Source organism: Miniopterus schreibersii (assembly GCF_964146895.1).
Source record: "Miniopterus schreibersii genome assembly, chromosome: 8".
NCBI lineage: Eukaryota > Metazoa > Chordata > Mammalia > Chiroptera > Miniopteridae > Miniopterus > Miniopterus schreibersii.
Window position 1 is genome coordinate 58,867,319 of NC_138109.1, and position 21,574 is coordinate 58,888,892.

General features: G+C 42.4%; 1 protein-coding gene across 2 annotated transcripts in view; it reads right to left on the reverse strand.

Annotated features, from left to right (window-relative positions):
• TGFBR3 (transforming growth factor beta receptor 3) overlaps positions 1–21,574 on the reverse strand; it is a 183,772-nt gene that overhangs the window by 18,234 nt on the left and 143,964 nt on the right. For both annotated transcript variants that reach the window (XM_081144498.1, XM_081144497.1), the window contains exons 8-14: positions 16,575–16,764; positions 14,460–14,785; positions 13,912–14,064; positions 11,174–11,314; positions 10,835–10,993; positions 6,238–6,537; positions 2,674–2,794 (exon numbers count right to left, since the gene is read on the reverse strand). In XM_081144498.1, coding sequence (XP_081000624.1) covers positions 2,674–2,794; positions 6,238–6,537; positions 10,835–10,993; positions 11,174–11,314; positions 13,912–14,064; positions 14,460–14,785; positions 16,575–16,764 — 1,390 coding nt within the window. The remainder of the gene's footprint in view (positions 1–2,673; positions 2,795–6,237; positions 6,538–10,834; positions 10,994–11,173; positions 11,315–13,911; positions 14,065–14,459; positions 14,786–16,574; positions 16,765–21,574) is intronic.

Here is a 21,574-nt window from a genome sequence, read left to right on the forward strand (position 1 = left end):
GGACCCAGTGGCCACGGAGGGCTAGAACTCTGATGGCCTTCAAAGAGCACCTGTGTAGTAACAGGACAGTGAAACGTCCCACTGGTTAGAAAATTTTTATCCCAAATGTCAATCCCAATAGGAGACGTGCCCACTTCCAGAGAGAATATAGTATCTGTGTCTTACTATAGTCTCTCTACACAAAGCTGTCTGGAAGGAAGAAAAAATTCATGGTCCTCTTATTCAAATAAACAAATGCTATTAGGCAAATGTCACATTCCCTTTTCAACAGACTATTCCAGTGCACTGAGAGGCAGAGGAAAAGCACAGACTCGAACGGCCTGCACTGAGGAGAAATCATTTAGAGTCAAAGAAAAATAAACATAAAAGGTAAGAGGAGTCACTCATAGAGCTGAAAACTGTCAGAAAAGCTACCCCATTCAGTTGCATACAGCCCCTGGGAAGTGGCCTACAGTCTAACCTCCTCAATTTGTTCAACAAATCTAAGCAATGAACTTTCGTCACTACATGCTTCTCCACCAAAATCTAGTCTCGATCAGCAAATCTCATGAAAGTGCTTTGATATCTGGTAAAACTTCCCTCTTGAACTTTATGTAAAGAAAACACTGAACTTTCAGGATAATTACACTAAGTTTAAATAAAAGCAATTGCCTAATTTACAAGAGGAATTACTTAGAAAAATACCACCAGACTTAAAAGAAGAATGAATGAATTACTGGAAGTTATACTGCTGCAATATTAATGCCTAATTATTGTCTGGCATAGGAAAAAGCAAGCTGCTGCCTTCAATTACCAGTGGAATTACCTCTCTCAAAATAGGTAAGAGTAACAGATGGAGTAGGAGGTAGCTGTTGCTATTGTTAAATTACTTTCACAGTATACGACGGAGCCAGCTGTTGCCCAGTTGTGATACACTTTACAACACAATTTCTTCTTTCCCCTGGACCTAATAAACAAGGAACTATTTGGACAATTCATTTATTGAAAGACTAAGACTGCTATACCTGTTTTGAATGGTTGAAAACCAACCTAAAAAAAAAGCAAAACAAACAACAATAAAAACATTACTGAGGAACCAATAAACATCTCATATGTACATTTCACACCAACTTTTGGGTGGCTGGGGAATGAAGAAAAGACTATTTTGCTTCTTCAGACAGCATAGCTGAGTGTTACAGCTGAAAGGCCTCTGGAAGTCAGCTGGTCCAAACCCCTCCTTTTCCAGATAAAGAAAATGAAATCCGAGGCCATGAGAGGAGATCTCCAAAGTTCCACAGCCAGTTATGGGGAAAGCTAAGAGCTACCACCCAAGCTCCTGGCTCTAAGCCAGTGCCCTCCCCACTACCCTCTCCTGCTTTTCTGAAGTGACCATGTTTCTGGGGAGGGGGCAGATGTCATCACCAGATATGACAATAGCAATGCCACTGTTTTCACAAAGGTCACTCAACTGGACGGCATCCACATGCCTCTGTTGTTAGGTCCTGTTTGCTTCAGGGCCGCCCCTGCTGCCTAGTCCTGCCAAATCCAACAATGCTCGGATCAGAAATGCCATCTCAGAGCTGCCCCAAGCCTAGATCTGGTGTCAACACCATCCAGCAGGTCTCCCAGCTAATGCCCGGCAACCAGAGTCAGGCTGTTCACTGGCTTTTGTCAAGGCCCTGGGTGCCGGTGACAGGCTTTCTCTGTCTCTCGGGTGGTAGAAGGCAGCCTGGGGCTCTAGGCCTGAAATATTTACCCTAGAGGCCTGAAATCCACTTTAGCTCTCCCTGCCTCCTCTTAGTTTGGCACCTTTAGACCAGGTTTCTGGATAGTCACAGGCTTTTTTCAGACAGTGAGAATTGTAGCTGCCCATATGACATTTGGTTGTTGACAGCTGCCTGGTGTGTTCCTGCTTTTTCATGCCCTTGGTTGGAGCTGATACTGCTTCCTGTCAGATCAGTCCACAGGGCCTCACATGCATTCCTGAGAGCCCCACACAGCCCACCTCTGTCTCTCTGCAGACTGGGCTGGCCTGTCCTCCCAGTTACCAGTACCACCCCTCTTAGAGTACATCCTTCCTTTTCCCCCAGAAGATGCATCTTCCTGCATGCGCAGACAGAGACTCCCCTGGCTTCAAGCAACAAATGTGACTGCGTAAAATTCTGAAAACTAAATTTTAAAAGCGCATGTGAATACTAGTTCTCAACCTTCTTTTTGCTGTGACACCTAAGATGGATGGCATTCACACACATCACACCCTGCCCAAAGGCTTTTGTGATCTTGACAAAGTACTACAATAGCTTGTAGCCAGCACCACCATTCCCAGCAGATCATGGAAAGATGGGTGTAGACCATGTGCCATTCCCGCATGCCAAAAGGAACTCTAACCCTTTCTTACACACTCGAGGAAGTGTATCTGAGAGCAAGAGAGAGTGACATGGTAACAGGATCAACCTTGATCTAATATTTAAAGAGGAAATCATTTGCAAGTGTATCCCTAACCACTGAGCCACATGTCAGTCGGACAATGAACTAAATAAAAAACTTCTCAGGCAAAGACTCCTTATCTAAAATTACTAATTGGCCATTATTGTATCTTTTGAATAAAAGTGGATTTTGATTTACAGTATTGGAACCTCTTAACAAGCAGCCCCCTGAGGCCCCTATTCTTTGATCGAGACTCCCAAAACACACCTTCTGATTTTACTTCCTGAGGGACCACAGCGAGGGGCTTGGTGAATGTCTTCTTATTCTGCATCATGGCCCAGATCATTGAGGCATCCAGCGAGGTGCAGGCTTCATCGGGAGGCACACACTGCAGAGAGGCAGAGCAAAGAGAGTTGGGGGTCACTGGAGAGGGCCTTCACCAACTCAGCCTGTGCAGTTGTCCCGGGTCCCTTATCAGACAGCTCACAGCTGGTTACCACAGAAAGACAGGAGATCTGGGTGTTTCTCAAAGAACCACAAATAATCTGGGAGATACAGTGGCAGGCCCAATGTATTCTCAGCTGCATTTAAAGGTGCGAATATTACCAGACAGCTTATAAATACACCACCCACCCACCGCTGCTCTGTCTTCCCACAAAACAACTGGAGGTTTTAGTGTTATTTAGTGTGAAAAATAAATAAACTATCTGACAATGTTGGCCCTTGACCAAGCCAGCTTCACATAAGTGGTTCATGTTTGCGATCTGTGATTGTGGGAAACATCATGTACTGCATAATGAAGGTGACAGATTTTACATTTGTTGTCCAAAAAGATACTCATGTTGTTGAGTCTGTTTGATTTTTTTAAATCCTGGTAAAGGCTCACGCAAAATGAAGCCTTCCAGGGTCATCTGCTTTTTTGTTCCAAAACAGAGTCCAGGGGAGTTGTGCCCAGGTGTGGAGGCCAGATCAGCTGCTTCAAGCTATTTTAAGGCCCCAAACTTCGATGTAGCATGCCCAAGCCCAGTGGACCTATTTTTTAAAAGTATGATCTCATTCCATTACCTTTTTCTTGTCTATGCTCATGAATAAGTGAAACTCTAATGTAATTAACATCTAATGTAATTAACATCTATTTCCTTTTGTTGTAAGAAGAAATATAACATCCATTAAAAAAAATTTTTTTTTAATCCTTACCTGAGGATAATTTTTTCCATTGCTTTTCAGAGACAGTGGGAGGGAGATAGAGGGTGAGGGGAGAGTGTGTGTGTGTGTGTGGGGGGGGCAGAGACATCGATGTGAGAGTGACATATCAATTGGTTGCCTCCCGCACAGGCCCTAATCAGGGCCAGGGATCAAGCCTGCACCTGATGTACGTGCCCTTGGCCAGAATCGAACCAGGGACCTTTCAGTCTGCGGGCCAACACTCTAACCACTGAGCAAACCAAGTAAGGCTGTATTGACCATTTGAAAAGTCTATAGCAAGGCACCTCAAAAGTGAATTAACTCCCAGTTCTTTCAGGCACAAAAGAGCAAAGACTTTTGGCTTTACTGTCACTGCTGCTCTGAGAAACATGAGAGTCAGACACATATTATAACCAGATCTCCATCCAAAAACACAGAAAAGCCTTTACAATAGCTCTCTTGTCAAGGGAAACAATGGATTTTCTGTGAAGAGGCATCATTATTGAAAAGATTTGCATTTTAGGAAAATCTTTCTTACTTTCTTACTAGTTCTTCAGTTAAGTAAGAGCCCAAGATGCTATGGCTAACTCACTGCGTGACTCTGGGCAAGACACTGGACTCTCTGGCCTCAGTTTCATTAGCAAAGAGCAGGGTTGGACTCAACAATCTTTGAGACTGCTTCCTGGAAGACTCTTTGGCACTGTCTATTGTCATAGAAAGAACTCAGAAGCCACTAGAAATATAAAAATATTAACTATAAGCAGTAAACAGGGAGACAGTGGTAACAGGTCTATAGATGGTGAACCGTTGTCATATCTACTATCTCATTTGCTTCTCTACCTAGGAAGGAAGCCAGGTACTATTATATCAATTTTATAGATGAGGAAAGGCTGGTTCAGAGAGATCAAGGGATTTGCTTAAAGTCCTGTTAATAAGCAGCAGGTCTTCCTTGTCAGTTCCCATGCTCTTTCCACTGTTACCTTGGGTATAAACAGTGGTGTTAGATTTAGGGTAACATTCCCATGTCATTCTCTGGGACTTACAGCTCCCCTTAGAATGTTCTGAAGGAAACATTAGGACTAATTTTCACAGATGAACACACAACGAAGCTGGGCTTCTACAGGCCAGGCTCAGTGAAAGGTAACAGCCAAAGCCATCAATAAACACCCCAGTAACTGCCAGGCCTCACCTACTAGATCCCCAACTCCTAACACTCATCCTCTGCCTGCAGGAAACAGCTGAGTCTCACAGCCAAGCATTCAGTTCCCTGTGGCTCTCTACCACTGCCCACAAAGTCCCAACCTCGATGGTCACTGGAAGGTGAGTACCACAAGGCTAAGGCATCAATGTTTCCAAAAGCAACCTAAAGAACACAGTCTAAATCACCCTGCAAGTACAAATGAGCTCCCGAATGATTGTGATCAGATTGGCTGTATTTTCATATGCACTAAAAAATTTTATTTGGCATTATCAGGGAAATGGATGCCCAGGGGAATATAACAGTGCAAAGGATTCAGATCAGTGGTTACCTATCTGATGCTGATAATTTTCCCACCTATCTCTTACCACTTATGTATTAAGTGGAAAAATTCCATGCATACAATACATTATTATTTTTTAATGTTTTTAATTATGTTTTTATTGATTTTAGAGAGAGGAAAGGAGAGGGATAGAGATAGAAACATCAATGATGAGAGAGTCATTCATCGGCTGCCTCCTGCACGCCCCATACAGGGGCTCGAGCCCTGCAACCCAGGTATGTGCCCTGACCTGGATGGAATTCAACTGTGACCTTCTGGTTCATAGGTCGATGCTCAACCACTGAGCCATACAATACATTATTAATGATATAGCTCAATTATTAGACTTTTAGACATTGTTTGATATGTGACTACAAAAGAATGAGAGGTAAACTTACATTATGTCAAATATCTACAGAATAAATGCGCATATGAAATTATACATAATTACAGCAGACTACAAAAACAAAACCATGACAGAAGACACTCTTCATGCACAAGGTCAACCTAGTGAGGCAATTAACCTTGCTCACCCCTCCTACAGTAGCCATTCCAGCAAGCCAAAGGGTTCTGATTTCTGTACAGAATGTACCGGTTCCACATGGGGGTAGTAGGAGGTAAACATCAGGAACCGATATGGAACTGAGAAAAATTGAAATATTTGTCAGTTTCCCTTAGAAATCCTCCTGAGACAAGTCAACCTTATAATTCACACAGAGAAGGTCAAAAAACAATTGCAATACAAGTCTCAGCAGGATCTGGAAAAATTAATCCTCACACTGAACTTGTCCTTTCGGCTCTCTGTGCTTTTGGCGCCGCACACTATCTGAACAGCAAAGATAAAGCCAGACCTCTCCCTCGATGGAAAACAGTCCTGATTTATCATCTGTAAGATACCATTACTTAACATGCATGGAAAAAAAAATCATATTGTCAGGATTTATTCCCTACGACTCCAGAAAATTCACAGTTCCCTGCTCACACGGACTTTATTACTTCAATTGGGCAGTTCCCAAACCAAAAACCTCCACCTGCAATAACTTGTGATTAAATGTCTCTGGTAAGTCAGGCTGCCTCGCCTAAAAATGTCAAAGTTAACAGTACGAATGGACGAAGGCCCACTAACCTTAGGCAACTTCTGGGGGTCTTTTTCCTTCTTGGTACATAACGTGAGCTCACACTGCAGAAAGAGCAGCGAGGTGTTGAAGATGGGCTTAAAAACAAAGCTGAATCGCTTCTTATCCATCTCGGCTTGCGGGACAGAAAAGTGCACTCTCTTGGGGTTGTAGAATTTCACAGATTCATCCTTAGGACAAATGTTCTCAATGATAGTGTAATCAGACATCCTATCGGGGTTTGAATATGGAGAGATAAAGCACGTTTGGATGGCAAATCCCAGTTCTTGGTCAGCCTTAGTAACAGACACCTACGAAGAACAGAAAGATCAATACAGAAACAGGTTAGCATCTCGCTTTTACTTTTGGCACAAGGGTAACATATCAACACGGCCCTTCAATGAGAGACATTTCTTTATTCTCACAATATACATCTGTAGTCTTCTTGCTAATGATAAAAGTAACATACACACTCTTTGAAGAAAGAGATATTTTCTATTTAAACTTGATATGGATGGTGACAGTCAATTATTTAGTTCAAATGCCAGCCTGGAAGATTCCAATACAAAATGACTAAGTCTTTTCAACTTCCCATAAGTCCTCTGGGAGATAAAAATAAAAGCAAAGTGGGTTTTCCAAAATAAATAAAACACCAACAGGCAAAGCCCCTAATGTCATAACAGTGCATTTGTGAAGCAAGTTGTGTTTTTAAAAACTGCTCAAAAAATACAGAGGCAGAATCTATTTAACCCAGGCAGAGAGTACTGAACATCTAAACTGCAACAAGTCAGAGTGAGCCTAAAACAGTGCAGTAAAGCTAGAGAGTGATCTAAAGTCGGCATCACGGGAACAGGCAGAGCTGGCCCTGTGGCTGGGTGTCAGCTACGGTGCAATCTGGTGGCGATCACGGGCCTGGCAAAGTGTCCCAGCCGCTTACAGGTCCAAACCAGGCCTTGCCAAGAACTCTCCCTTCACTCTTTCAACCCAACAGTATTTTAAGGGAAATCTAATCTGGAAACATTTCCAACTCATTCACACTTCCCTCTTACAAAACATTCGTATGGGCTATGTCGTCCAAACCTTGTTAAGGTTCTTTTCTTTAGAAACAGGAAGTAGTGTTTGGCCAAGTGTAAACAGAATTCAAACCTCAACTATCCTGAACTCAGTTAAAAATCCCCGGACCGGACTGGATGCTCCATTTGGTGACACATGGATCACTGTGCAAATTGCCTCTCCCCTCTACGCTTCGTTCCTTGACCAAACTTAGGATCAAAATAAACTTAAAACACTTTAGAAATAAAGTTAGGCCTTAACCATAGGCCAATAGCCCCAGAATCCTTTCAAAAAGCATGGAGATATAAACATGCTTTCCATTCTGAGAAGCCCAGGGGAAATCCCTGATATTACACGGGGCTTTCAGTCCACAGCGCTACTTTGCAAGATCCCTTCGTGGTTAACTGCAAGACGCTCAACAATGAAGATGATTATGATCGTGTCACTCTGTTGTGCCTTAAAGTTTAATCCCTCATAACAATCTTAAGAGATAAATATTTTCATCTCCACTCTATAAACCGAGGAAAAAATGAACACACAGAACAGATGACTTGTCCAGATCATATCTAGCAAATACTGGGTAAAACCAAAGCTTAAAGCCAGATATTCTGATCACAAGTCCATTTTCTCTTTACTATTTCATTGTAGCTACAGGATCAATTTGACCAGGCCTAAGAAGTGGTCTTGGGAGAATGCTTTGTAAGAAATATTTCTAGGAAGTAGTGTTTGATACCCAATTAATATTCATGTCATTATTTTTGCAATATTTCTGAAAAATAAGATATTTTATCTTGAAAAGATAGCAAATTATAGATATCCCATTTAAACTAAAAAGTGCCCTTTATCATGAACTCAGAACCTACAATGCAAAAACGTGTGACAGAAGAAATCTTTTCTCTTATCTCAAAGAAATATGAAATGGCAGAATGGGTAAGGTATCCCAAAAAGTTGTTTTGGAGGAAAAATGTTATTAATAAGGCTTTTACTCTAAAATGGACTGGAAGTGAGTAGTGGAAGGACTATAGCCTTTGGAGTGAGACCAAGCCCAGGAAATCACGTTCTGCTGCTCATGAACATGAACTCTGATCCTCAGTTTCCTCCCCTGCAGATTGAGGGGTACTACCTACTAGATATAGTTATTGTGATGATTTGTAAAGTCAAAATTACATGCAAACAACACAGGTCCCAGCTACTCAATAAATACCAGCTATTATTAGTGGTATTCATCAAGACTTAAATTTTGGGGGTTATAAACAGTTTTTTAAATTCCCCAAGATAAATGAATCTAAAGAAAATATCACTCATTGGTGACCAAAGCCCAGGTGGCAAAACTGATCACATCCTGGATTAAAAGAAGGGACTATGGCCTAGAGTAAACAGAGGATTCTGGCAGGGAAATGATAAGGATGGCCAGGAGAAGGAACCTGGAAATAGTTCTTTAGGCCAAGCCAATGACTTAGTAAGTTTTACTTACCCTAAGCAAAAACATTTTTCAAAGAAAAAAATTTTTAAATTTTCTTATTAGCATTGGAGTCCAAACTGGGAAACAAAGAATATGCAGAGCTGCTACCCTATTTAGCAAAATATATACAGATTCTCTCTCATATGTTAGGTGGTTTAAAACAACTTTAAAATAAAACAGTTTATAACATTTTCCCCCTACCCAAATTCTACTCAATGTACTTGGTATTTAAAGTGGTAACGAAAAGATGTGGCTCATTTCTTTTTCATCACTTGACAGTGTCTTTGTTGGAATTTAATTGTGAAAAACATAGGTGATATATGAAAAGATACAAATGGGAAAATATGCATAGAAAACAAGCAAAACCATATTTCAAATAGGTCCACACTAGAGGAAAAGGGAGAAAAAACAAAACACCCAGGGTTGGATACATGTGAAAGATTGGCCACTGATTAGCATAAAGCAGCTAAGCCATAAATTAGCCAAGCCAGGCACACATTTGGAAAACAAAGTGCAGTTAAGCAGAGCCTCTAAAATCTACAGCACAACAGGGAGTCACCGGCCAACTGCACATATGGACTGCGCAGCCAGAAAAGCAAGAGGAAAACAGCGATCTTGGATTAGAAGGGATCTATGATTAGGAACAGCATGTAGAAAGCAGTGTATTTTCCCCAGCGGAGAGAGAAGGTGTACCCAAAGAAAGAGAAGACCTCTTAAAACAGGGAATTAAAGAAGAGGAGAGCTCCAGGAAAATGTCTAGAGCCTGCAGGCTCCGTTCCAGAATTAGTACAAATGTGAGAGTTATTTGTCTTTCTAAAATAGAAATTATGTGCACTGAAGTTACTTTAATATATAGAAGTATCCCTTTTGACCCGTTAAGTTTCCCTCTCCTCCCACAGCGAAGCAGAGCAGCAGCTCGCAGCTTAGCACCAAACCCAGCTCATCAGGTGGTGACTCCCCTGTAAGACCAGCAGACAACCTGAGGCCAGAAGGAAAGTTATCTTCTCTGGAATCCGATCTGTGAACCCGGATATTTGCACTGCTAAGAGGTTACATTTTCTCCCCTTTCAAATGGCACTTGAGGATATATGATAGTAGCATCCAGGGGATAACAGTGTGGGCTCTGGATTAAGTCCTGACTCTGAACTCTAGTAGGTACTAACTGTGTGACCTTAGACAAGTTTTTGCCTCGATTTTCTCACCCATAAAATGGGGATATTAATAGTCTTGTCTCACAGGACTGCTTTGAAGAGTAAATTACTACAATATTTACAACTGAGTTTGGCACAAAATAAATCTGCAGTAAATGTCAGCTGTTGTTATTATTATCACCACTACCTAATTTTTTCTTAAATATGTCTTTATTGATTTCAGAGAGAGGAAGGAAGAGGGAGAAAGAGATAGAAACATCAATGATGAGATCGCCTGCCTTCTACGCCTCCTACTGGGGATCAAGCCTGCAACCTGGGCATGTGCCCTGACCGAGAATGGAACTGCAGTCTCCTGGATCATAGGCTGATACTTAACCGCTTAGCCACGCCAGCCAGGCACCACTACCTAACCTTTTGTAGCCATTCCACAGACTTATGCTGTGCACCATTACCACCATTACTTATAGGAAATAGTTTTAATAAATGTATAGATACATTTAAATAATGATCTAGGAAAAAAAACAATTTTCAGGAGATACAGTAGCGCAGCATTTCACTAACTTTGTGCAATTTAAAAGATAATGCATGAGGTGGTTTGAAACATCTCATGGTTACTCTGACACCACAGCTACTAAGCTACTGTTCCAAATACGCTAAGCAAGGACAGGCTTTATTAGAATTCACACTGACAATGCTTTTAAAAGATTCATTTATAGAACGCTCTCCGTTTAGGATAATGTAGCAGATCCTGAAATTTTCTGCTTTGGTCAGAAATCAAGCTGGAATCATTTTCTGAGCCAAGCCCTCACCAGAGCTGGTCAGGGGCTGTGAGAGAGAGCAGGAAGGTCTGCTCCAGGGCCAGGGCACTGTCACTCACGCCCCAGGAGCTACTACTGCAGCTTAGCACTAACCTAAAGGCCAAGGCCAGTGCTGAAATCTCACCTCAACATAAATGTGTCCATTCTCAGCCACAGAGAAGACTCCCTGGGAGGGCACCAGAAAGAGGTCAGTGTTGTACAGCTCCATGTTGAAGGAGATATTTCTGTTGGGCGGGTCTTGGAAGCTACCAGGATTCCCCACCTGTCGCAGGCTGCAGTTAAACTGGGGGAAAAACAAGACAGAAATAAATCGCAGTCAAATAAAGGATAAGGGTCCTGCAGCTTTTTAAGCACTGGACTTTAACATCCATCCATTCCTCCCCCCTCCTCCAAGAGTTCCTAACTAAAGGTAGCCAAGAAGACAGCACTCTCCACAAACTGCCCACCGCAAACAAACACGCACCACCAAAATTTCAGGTCGGCTGAACTGGAAAGTATCTCCCTCATCCATATCTCCTGGAAATCCATTATCACCGGACTCCAAATCTTCATAACCATCTGGCCAACCACTACCATCCCCAGGGGGTGGAACCTGTATCACAATCTAAAAGGCAAAGAAAGCACAGAGAATGTAATAAAAACACCAAATTACATGCATTCGGTTTTCTCACACACACACACACACACACACACCCCTCTCCGAGTATGCTTAGGATTTCTTCTTCAAAGAGATGAAAAATAAAGAGAAACCCAATTCATGTTCAAAATATGTATCTTCCTTTGTGAAAAACTACAAACAATTTCAAACAGTGAGAAAACACTAGACACTGAAATAGGCCTGTTTATATAGTGGAGGAGGGGAGCTTCTCCTAGGAGGCTTCTCTTCATATTAAAAGTTCTAAGAAATATAAGAGCTGGCTAATGCAAGGAACTTTTGTTATTTGTATCTGCTGAGATTGCAAAGGACTTCATATTGAGCCACTCTCTCTCCTCATCTTTTCTCTTGTACTCTATCTTTCCTCCATTTCTTCCTAAATATCTTTCTCTATCGTGTACAGATGCACCAAAGAACATCATGTTTTATTCCAAGGCACTGGCTGAAATGATTATTCTTAGGTTAGTTCTGGACAAGATGAAAAGATTCACCTGAGGAACATGACTCCATAAATCTTAATTTCTTTGCATATATAGGACAGTCATGCTCTCCTTCGGGTGTTTTTTTTTTTTTTGCTTTGCATGCTTAGATTCTGAATATGTTGCAAAACAAAAACATATAGTAAGTCTGACAATGACTACAAATAATAATAACTGGAACAAATAGCTAAAATATTCCCTGAAGGGAACAGGGTGAGGAGAGGACACAGGAAAACCACTTCTCTGTTCTTCACCAGGCCCTCAGAAGAAACTATTGATGTAACCGAAGAAAGTACCTAGGATACTGCTTGCCCCAGTTACCATAACATCACAGTTACCACCGCAGTGTGTACATATAGGAAGAAAGGATTTTCAGGGGCTCATGACACACCTTTCTCTTCTGAGGCAAATGACCCCCCCCCCTTTCAAAACTTAACAGACAGATTACCATAGCCTCTCATTATTGTTAATTTACACACAAATTTAAAATTCCAAAATCAAGAGGGAAGGGTGGGAGAGATTAACCAAAGAATTTATATGCATATATGCATAACCCATGGACAAAGACAATAGTGTGGTGAAGGCCTGGGGCGGGGGGGGGGGGGTAGGGAAGGGGTAGAAGGGGTCAATGGGGGGAAAAAAGGGAACATCTGTAATTCTTTCAACAATAAAGATAAATTTTTTAAAAATTCCAAAATCAAGTACAGCATATCAGTAATGTGACATTCATTACATCTGGAAAAACTGGATAATTGCAACAAAAATTAGTGTTGGAACTGGCAGGACGGTGTTCATCATAGAGGTCAAAGTTTCATAAATTATTCCAATAACAAAGGGAGATTAGCTGGGCCAGCCTGGTGTTGAGGAAAGATGAGTGGACCAGAGGTCAGGAAGCTGGATTCAGTCCTGGCTCTGCTTTAACTAGGTCCTCAAATCTAAGCAAGCCTCTTAACTCCCAGGAGTTCAGTTTCCTCACCTGTGAAATGAGGAAGTTGCATGAGATCATCGTAGGGTTCTGTCCAGCTCAAACATTCTCAGATTGTCTGAGGAACAATAAACTTGGGCTCACAGGAGAGTCAGTCCCCACATGAGCCACACTGATTGGAGTGCCTGATCGCCAGTCCTTTCTCTGGATGGGTCAAGTGTGTCTATCTACCAGCAGCGGAATAAAGGGGAGTGAGCAGACTCGCCCTCCCCGTCCCAGGCCAAAGCTGGAACAGGCACTAAGAGCATGTGTGTGCACACACACCATGGCAAAGCTGAGCACAGGGATCTTTGAGCCTTATTTTACCATCAAAAGTACAAGGTGAACTGCAAAATTAACACTATAAAGTTCTTTTGAGATATCATGTGTCAAATTATTTTAATATTTACTGCCTAGGGTCATCTCTGCAAGAACAGATTTAATCTGAAAGGATTTAGATGAACTGATCAGAGCAATTTCAGAAAGTGTGGGTTAGCTGTTGCAATGGATTATCACTGGGGGGGATCTGTGAAATCTCCCTCTGTGTAACTTCAAAAGTAGGAGATTTTTTGTGGTTTAGGGTCTTTCTTAGAGGTGGAGAGAGACTTAATAATAATTTTTTGATAGCTCTTTCTGGATTTCTCTCTTTGGCTCTTTTGTTCATGAGGGAGGGAGAAGTCCTCCACTTCTGGGCAGGATTCAAATGAGGCCAGAGAGACCTGGTCTGGTTGGCTCAGAGTGTGGATGTGCTCACTCATAGCCCAAGGGCTTGAATTTTATTCTTTAAGAGCCAGCCATTTGATCCTGCAGTTTAGCCAGAGAAACAGGTCATAATTACCTTGCCAGTGAACCCTTTTGCATCAGGAGATGAAAGAGATGACCACAAATGCTCCAACCAAGAAAACAGGGACTCCTAGCTCCCACAGATTCACCAACAAAGCAGATAAAACAAAAAAGTTCAGGATCAAAGTACATCTCAGTGTGCTGAGAACTGACACTTGGCTTTGTTCGGCCTGGGGTACATGCCCCCTCCTCATTTTCACAGAATGTGAAGTAATTTTAAGGTGACACCCTGCAAGGCTCTGGCAAAGGAGAACACTCACCGAGTTGTAGTAAACCACACCATCTGGGGCTGCCCGCCGGTGCCGAGTACCACAGCCATTCAGGGGAGACTCCAAAATGAAGTGGGTGCCATTCATCTTGGCCTTGCAGTTAGGATCCAACAGGGTGAGCTCTATCCCTGAGTAGCTGTTGGCCTGAAACAACCACCACCAAAGACATAAAGGGGGGCCCACAGGCAGCTCTGCAGCACACAGTTAAGTTTGCCTGGTCTTCCAAGTAAAGGTTGCCCGAGGCCTGCGGTCCCCCTTCCCCTTCCCCACCACCTGTCAAACAGGACCGTGTCTGCTGGCCGTGGAAATCCAACAGCAATAGGATTGACACACAAGGATCTGGAACCCCCTTACTGAGAACACCAGAAACCGGGTGAGAATCGCAGCCGAGGGGAAGTGAGCCCATCCAACTGAGAAAACAGTATCAAGTCTCTGGAGTCCAAAAGTGAAAGAGCGGGAGAGAGACAGCTAACACATACGGGGTGGGGCAAGATGGAGAGGGAAATGGCCTCTCCTCTCCTTCAAGGAACTGCACTGACCTGAAAAGAATCTTTTTCTACAGCCACAGTCATCTTTTCGTTGTCGCATTTGACTGACAGGGCGACATCCATGCTTCCCTGCACCTCCTCAGGCTCTCTGGGACCAGGAAACAGTCGTAAGCTGGGGATGACGGGGTCCTTTGGGTGGGGGAGCCCATCTTCTCTCCCTTCCTTCTGGCCTTTCCTGGGGATATCCAGGAAAGGAAAAGGGAAACCTCCATTCCGGCCTCCCCCTCCCCGGATGGGTGGGTTGTCCAGGGTGCCAGGGTCCAGCAGGATCCGCAGCTCAGGGGGGATGGTGTGGACCTCTTCATCTCTCATCTCCTCTGGTGGGGACAGAAGCAAGCAAAACATCGTCAGTGTCTGATGCCAGGCCACAGCCATTGTTAGGGGTGAGAACAGGAAGAATTAGCATGGAATGAGCGTGTGTAAAATTACTCTTAACAAGTAATGTATGAAGAGATGAGTGGACTGGAAGCCTGAATTTTAGTCCTGGTGTTCTTTCTAACTAACTAAGTAGCTCTGGGCCAATGGCTTACTTCTCTGTGCCTTGGTTCCCCAAGTTCTAAAATTAAGAGATTTAATGATGAGATCAAGTAGTTCTCAAAATTGGATGCCCATTAAAATCACTTTGGAAGTGTTAAAAATAAAATCTCTATGCCCAGGCTGCACCCAAGGCCTATTAAAAATCAGATTCTCTGGGGCGGTACCTAATTGTTGATATGTTTTAAAGCTCGCCCACGTGATTCCAATGTACAGCCAAGGTTGAGAGCCATGGGGTTAGATGATTTCTAAAGCCCTACAAGCCATAAAAATCTATGATTTGAATAAGTTATGTGGGACAATATTAGTTTATTCAATATACCATGAAATACTTCCCTTGAGTCTAGAAATTCTTTAGAAGAGTTTCTCTAAAGATTTTTAGACTCCTTTTTGACTGCTAAATTCTAATAGGTATCTGGGCACCGTGGCCTTTTAGAACCTAGACCCAAATGACAAAAGAAAAAGCTGCTTAGTTTTGTTTTGTTTTGTTTTTTTCTAAAAAAGGTGCTTAGCTACTTATTCCTCCAAAGGGAGATACACATTCCCATTCAATCAGTTCTCAGTGTTTTTTCATATTGTGAGCAATGCAGAGAAAAAAACGCTTCCCCCACTATTCTCTGCAGCCATTCTCCAAAGCCAACTGGTGTGTGCTTGGGGTGAATCCACCTCAGTGGGGGCTGGGAGGGAAGGTGGCCAGCAGGCATGAGCTCTCCTCCAATACTATCTTTCTGAAAAAGGTAGCGCAGCTGTATGGTCCAAAATGAGTCAGAGCTTTGGAGGGCTTTTTAATTTTTACTTGGACAAAAACCTTCACAACGACCCTGGGAGGTAGCAATATTGTTCCCCCATATTACTGAGGAAGGACCATCTGACGAGGAACCACCTGAGGCTCAGAGGTTAAGCAACTTCCCCCCTCAAACCGTGAATAAGTGGCAGAGCTGGGACTTGAACCTGTACTCAGGACCTTCATTCTACTGGCCCTGCACTCAGTAGTGGTACACTGCGTGAGGAACAGATCTGGGATCAGAAAACCTGATGTTTGAGTCCCTCTAGCTATAAGACTCCGGAAAACCTCAGGAACTTGTTAAGCCTCTGCTTTCTGCTCCGTGAAACTGGGGTAATAACTCCTGCGTTCCCTCTGGGTGAGAGTGAAAAAGCACACGTATGAGTCCTCATGACTGTTTTCACAGAAGATACAGCCTGACCTAACACTTCTCTCCTGCAGGCTCAGCCCCGGTGCATCTCAGCTGTCAGCGATTATTAGGTACCTCTGAGAGAGGAAGCCAGGCTACTCTACCCCTAATGTAACCACAGTGAAGGTGATCTCTAACAAAGTTCTCCAGCATGCAACCAACTCTGTTACTAAAAAACAAAACAAAACTGTATTAAAGATCGTTTCCTCAAAATTACCTACAATTCTAGATAACTTTAAGCTTTATAGTAAAAAGTAGCCAAATCAACCATTAAAATTTGCAATAGACGAACAGGAGCATGTAAGCTGAAATGAGAGTTCCTCATTGGAGAGCTACACTTGAGGAATAATTTTAATAGTTTTAAAAAAATCATACTTACCATTGTTTTCAAGCCGAAGATGAAATCTATTAGCCACAGGAGCCACTGTGTATGAGGTCACTGGACTACAGCCGTTGTCCAAAGCCCACCTGACCAGATTCTCTTGGGTTGAAGGAATGTCATCTCTTATTGATTTGGTCATTACCATGGATCTTTCACTCTCTTTCCCAAAGCCAATACTGTTAGGAGCCTGAAGATAGCAAAATTTCACTTATGAGTCTAAACAATGATTTTAATAAGAATAATTAAATATCTGAAACAAACAGATTCTACAGTATATATAAAGAAATTACTTATTCTTTTAATCCCTATTTTCCTTGGACTAAGAACACTGATGTAAAAATATATATATATTTTTAATCCTCACCTGAGGATATGTTTATTGATTTACAGTGAAGAAGGGTGAGAGGGAGAGAGAGAGAAACATCGATCAGAAAGAGACACGTCGATTGGTTGCCTCCTGCACATGCCCCAACTGGGGCCAAGGATCAAACCTGCAACCTAGGTACACGCCCTTGACTGGGAATTGAACCCGAGACCCCTTGGTGGGTAGACTGATGCTCTAACCACTGAACCACACTGGCCAGGGCTATTCATGCTCTTTGATCATAGCATTTGGGTTGCTTATATTGATAAAAATCCAATGACAGCTAAGTAACTACATACTAACTGCAGAGTTAGTTTAATGTTTAAATTATTAACATACACATACCAAATATGTATGTATACCAAACTTAAAATTATGTACAAAGTACACAGATGTGTATGTTATATTGTCAAAAAAGAAAATCCTGTTTCTACTTCCTGTACCCTAGATTTAAATGAAAGAAGGCACAACCTAGTTACTTCAGTAGTAACTAGGAGACTGTATCATCTTTGTAAACTATTACATTCATATGGTGAAACAACCAATGTTTATATTTCATTTACAATTTTATGATCTATTTAGCAATCTTGTAATTGCATTCATCTGCCAATTCTAATAACTGAATAAGCTTAGATTTTATGTTCTAAATATTAGTTAATTTAGGTTACTGTGCCTCTAAGTCAATATTTTATTCAGCAACACAAATCGGTCTTAAAACTGGCTTTCACTTGGAAATCAGTTACAAAATTAAAACTGAATGACAGAAATCTTTCCGAGAAAGGATCTAAAAGGACTCTGAGTACCCAGGACATGGAGGGTAATTTTCCACATCACCTTCTGACTCCTACAGCAGTGATCCTGTCAGAGATGAGGGAGCTGAATGCGGCAGAGAGGACCTCAAAGGGAAGGCACCACATTTCCAACAACTGCTCCACCGGGCTGGAAGCCCTTCTAGCATGCAGATTAGGGCATTTCCATGCTGTATAAAAATCACTTTAATTTCCATTCCCAATTCTTTTCTCCTGCATACATGCAGCATTTTCCCTAAATTCCCCATTTGTTTCCCACTCTGTTTGCCCCTAACATGACTAAATATTAATCCTTTCCCACTGTAAAACCATAGAGGATTCACAGGCTCTAAGTTCTCTTGGCCTCTTTGGTTGTGGGAGATTGGCTAAGGGCACATTTTCAATTCAAAGCTTAAAGGAGCTCACCCAAGATGTTTTTCTATTACCCAAGGTGCTTATCTGAGACAAAACTGACACACTGGGCAGTCACAGTCACGTGTGCAAAGGAACTAGACAGCTTCAGCCCAGATCTGTGGCCATTTGCAAAAAAAAACACAACACACAAAAAACTCAGCATCATAGGTTTGGAATATTCTAGCTCTCACTCCAATTCAAAGAAAACTCCTCAGGGGAAGGAAGGGTTAAACATAGAAAGAAAACTAAAACGAGGTAAAGAAGGATCCAATTTTTCTTATAACTTTTTATTCATTTAGTCAACAGCAGTGTCTTAAGCACAGCTTCTTCCCAGCCTTTCAAAGCAGCGTGTCGTTTTGATTGGCTGGAGTTGTAACTCGGCCTAAACACGACTGCTTGGCCTCATCTGCCCTAGTCTTTCATGCTGTTGGACAGCTGAGAAAATACTGTATTTCCAGAATACTATCATCATAACTGCCACCTGTCCTTTCTGTACCCAGATGGAGTGATTTGTTTACACCTTTCCACATGAAATCTGGGAGCTGTCAGTACAGCTCACATTGATTACGCCTTGGGATTTACAAGGCTACAAATCTATCTACACGTTTGTAAAGCAGCGAGGCTTGAGTCAATGGCAGGCAAGCTGGTTGTCAGCAATGAGTGAATTTCTCACCCTGTATTTCTGGGAGTCCCCAGGTTTTTCCAAAGCCTCCATGTAGCTGCTCCAAATAGGAGCGTTCAAGGGTGTCTCCAAACAGCACTGCCATCTTTCCCATCCACGTCTTCACAAAGGATGGTGAGCTAGGTAAAATCTGAGTGCCTCTGTCTCCTCCCTCACTACCCAACACACACTTACATCAGAACTGCTGGGCTCGGGGAGGGGCCTGAGGAAGGGCTGGGCAGAGAGTATATAGTGCATATTCTAAAACAATGTCTAAGAACAAACTGGCCATTGCCAACCTTAAAGTCCTGAGGCCATGAAATATTACAACAATAAATTTCTAACACGTTTCCTTCATCAATTCTTTCATGTTTTGGAGGTTCTCCCAAAATGTGATTATGCACGGTCCAAAGAAAAAGCCAGAGCTCGGCATGGCAATGCAGATACTTCTGGTATTCCTGCTCACAGCACAAACCTTTGCATCTCTTTGGACCACTGTGTCATTTGGAGGGTTTATTCTGCTCACACCCCACCCTTCACACACACACACACACACACACACACACACACACACACACACACTCATGTATAATGGGGCTCTTCTTTAAATTACCCCATTAAGTTCCTTACAGATCCTTCAGATAATGTTCTATGTTTTCACTTTGTTTAGAGAAGTTGCTTCTACAGACAAACTTTTTAAGAGTTGCTTATGGAAGAAAGATGAACTCCCTTTGTATGGCACACACGCCCGTGCTAGGAGCTAACCTGTGTTCTCCTCTAAAATATAAGGAGATGGACATTACTATCTGTGTTAGAGGAGTGGAGCCCGAGGCTCACAGAAGCTGAGAGGCACTAGCTGAGAGCTCGCCGTGTGCAGGCAGTGTGTCAAGTGCTTTGGATGAAACACCCAGGAGGCACTTAACAGATACTTGCTAAATGAATAAATGCACGAATGAACAAACTCCCTTACACCTCACGATTAGTCTCAAGATGAGTACTATCATCGTGCCCATTTCACAGCTAAGGAAAGAGACTCAGAGTTCAACTGGCTTACCCAATCCCAACTGGGAGTAATGACAACTGGAGATGGAATTTGAATCCAGCCCTGTCTGGCCCCAAAGCCAGGATTCTTTCCACTCTCCCATACGTCTTTAAAGGACATACTAGAAACAAGGTCACTATAAACCATGTCCCTCTTACTAAGCAAGAATTTATGCCTTTTTATTAGTAGGTGACTTTCCCTCACAGCACAATCAGAATTCACATCTGAGACAGGGAGTTAGGAAATCACAACGTATGAAACTGATTGGGGGAATAAAAAAGAACATCATGAAACATTACCTAATTGTTTAGTAATGCTGTCATGCATTGTCCAAAATTGGCCTGGAATGGAGTACAGCCAAGGAGAGAAATATAAACAGATCTTACACTGGGATGAGCAATCTCATTTCTAGCCTTTCTGATTCACAGGAGAAGTGGAGACACTCAGAGCGAACACCAGGACTGCCATGGACCAGGCACATTTACTCAGGGGGAGAAGGAGCCACTGAAAGGGTCAGGGCTGAGAGAACATTTACACAAGAACTCCAGCAGGGAATTAAAATGTACCGTATGTTTTTGTCTTTCAGAGCATGATTCCCTTTCCTGTTGTTGTTATTCTGAAATTAAAAACATTTGATTGGTGTGCCAGGCAGCAGAGGCTGCAGACACCTCAGGTCACCAACATCCCTCACGCCACGCCAGGGAAGGCAATCGAAACAGTTCTGACTTCACAGAATCACGGCTGGGCCTTGCGCTCAACACCAAATTAATGGTATCATCATTACACATGATGGCTTACTGGGATCCTCTCAAAGTTTAAAAAACACACAAAACCACAGGAACCAGAAACAATTACTTTAAATTAAGACGTGTGTGCTCGTGGCTTTGCCTGCTGCCCCTGGTGAGTGCCTGTACATGACGTTGCCTAGGGGACCGTTGGCTTTGCTCTCTGCTGTCACACGAAGGTGCCACAAATGAGTAATACCAAAACCAAAGGCATCCCTCTCCCAAAACACTGAAAACATAAAACCCCCTCCAATGGATTCAATGCAGGTACAGAAGAGGAAATGGCCACAATTTTTTAAAAAGACAATGCATAAAAATTTGAGCCTACAAAAGAGATGCTAAAGAGGTAATTAATCTTCTTAAAAATCAGAAGGGGGATTTTTCTTGAACTTTCGTTATGATTTGCTCCAATATTCTGTAAAGTTCTCTCTCTAAACACATTTGAAAAAATTTGTTTTACCAAATTTCAACATTCAACTTTTCAAGAACTAGCTGCTATTTGCCTATCAGGCCAATCAGCTAAACCCCTTCAGTATATTTCCTTCACGAAACATAATGCTTAGGCAACGGGTTGAGGGTGGGGTTTCTCTAGAGCCATCCCTTATGTAATAACGTCTCCGTTATTGGTGAATCTATTATTGGTATTTTGCCCTCAGAAGTTAGAAAGGCAGGCCAATATCATGTGTTTATCTCAAAAGTCGAGAGAGTGGGTCTTACAGGACTCAATCATGTCTTATAATTGTGTCCATTATTTTATACTAACCATGCTGAAAAGTACACTAATACATTTCAGGAATGTCACAAATAAGACAAATGAGGTCCATAGAGGCTAAGGGAATTGCCCAAGGTCACAGTTTTGTAAATGGCAGAGTCTGGACTCAAATCTGGGTCTGTCTTGACCCCAGGGGCCATAATCTTAACCAACACACTATTCGCCCTTGTC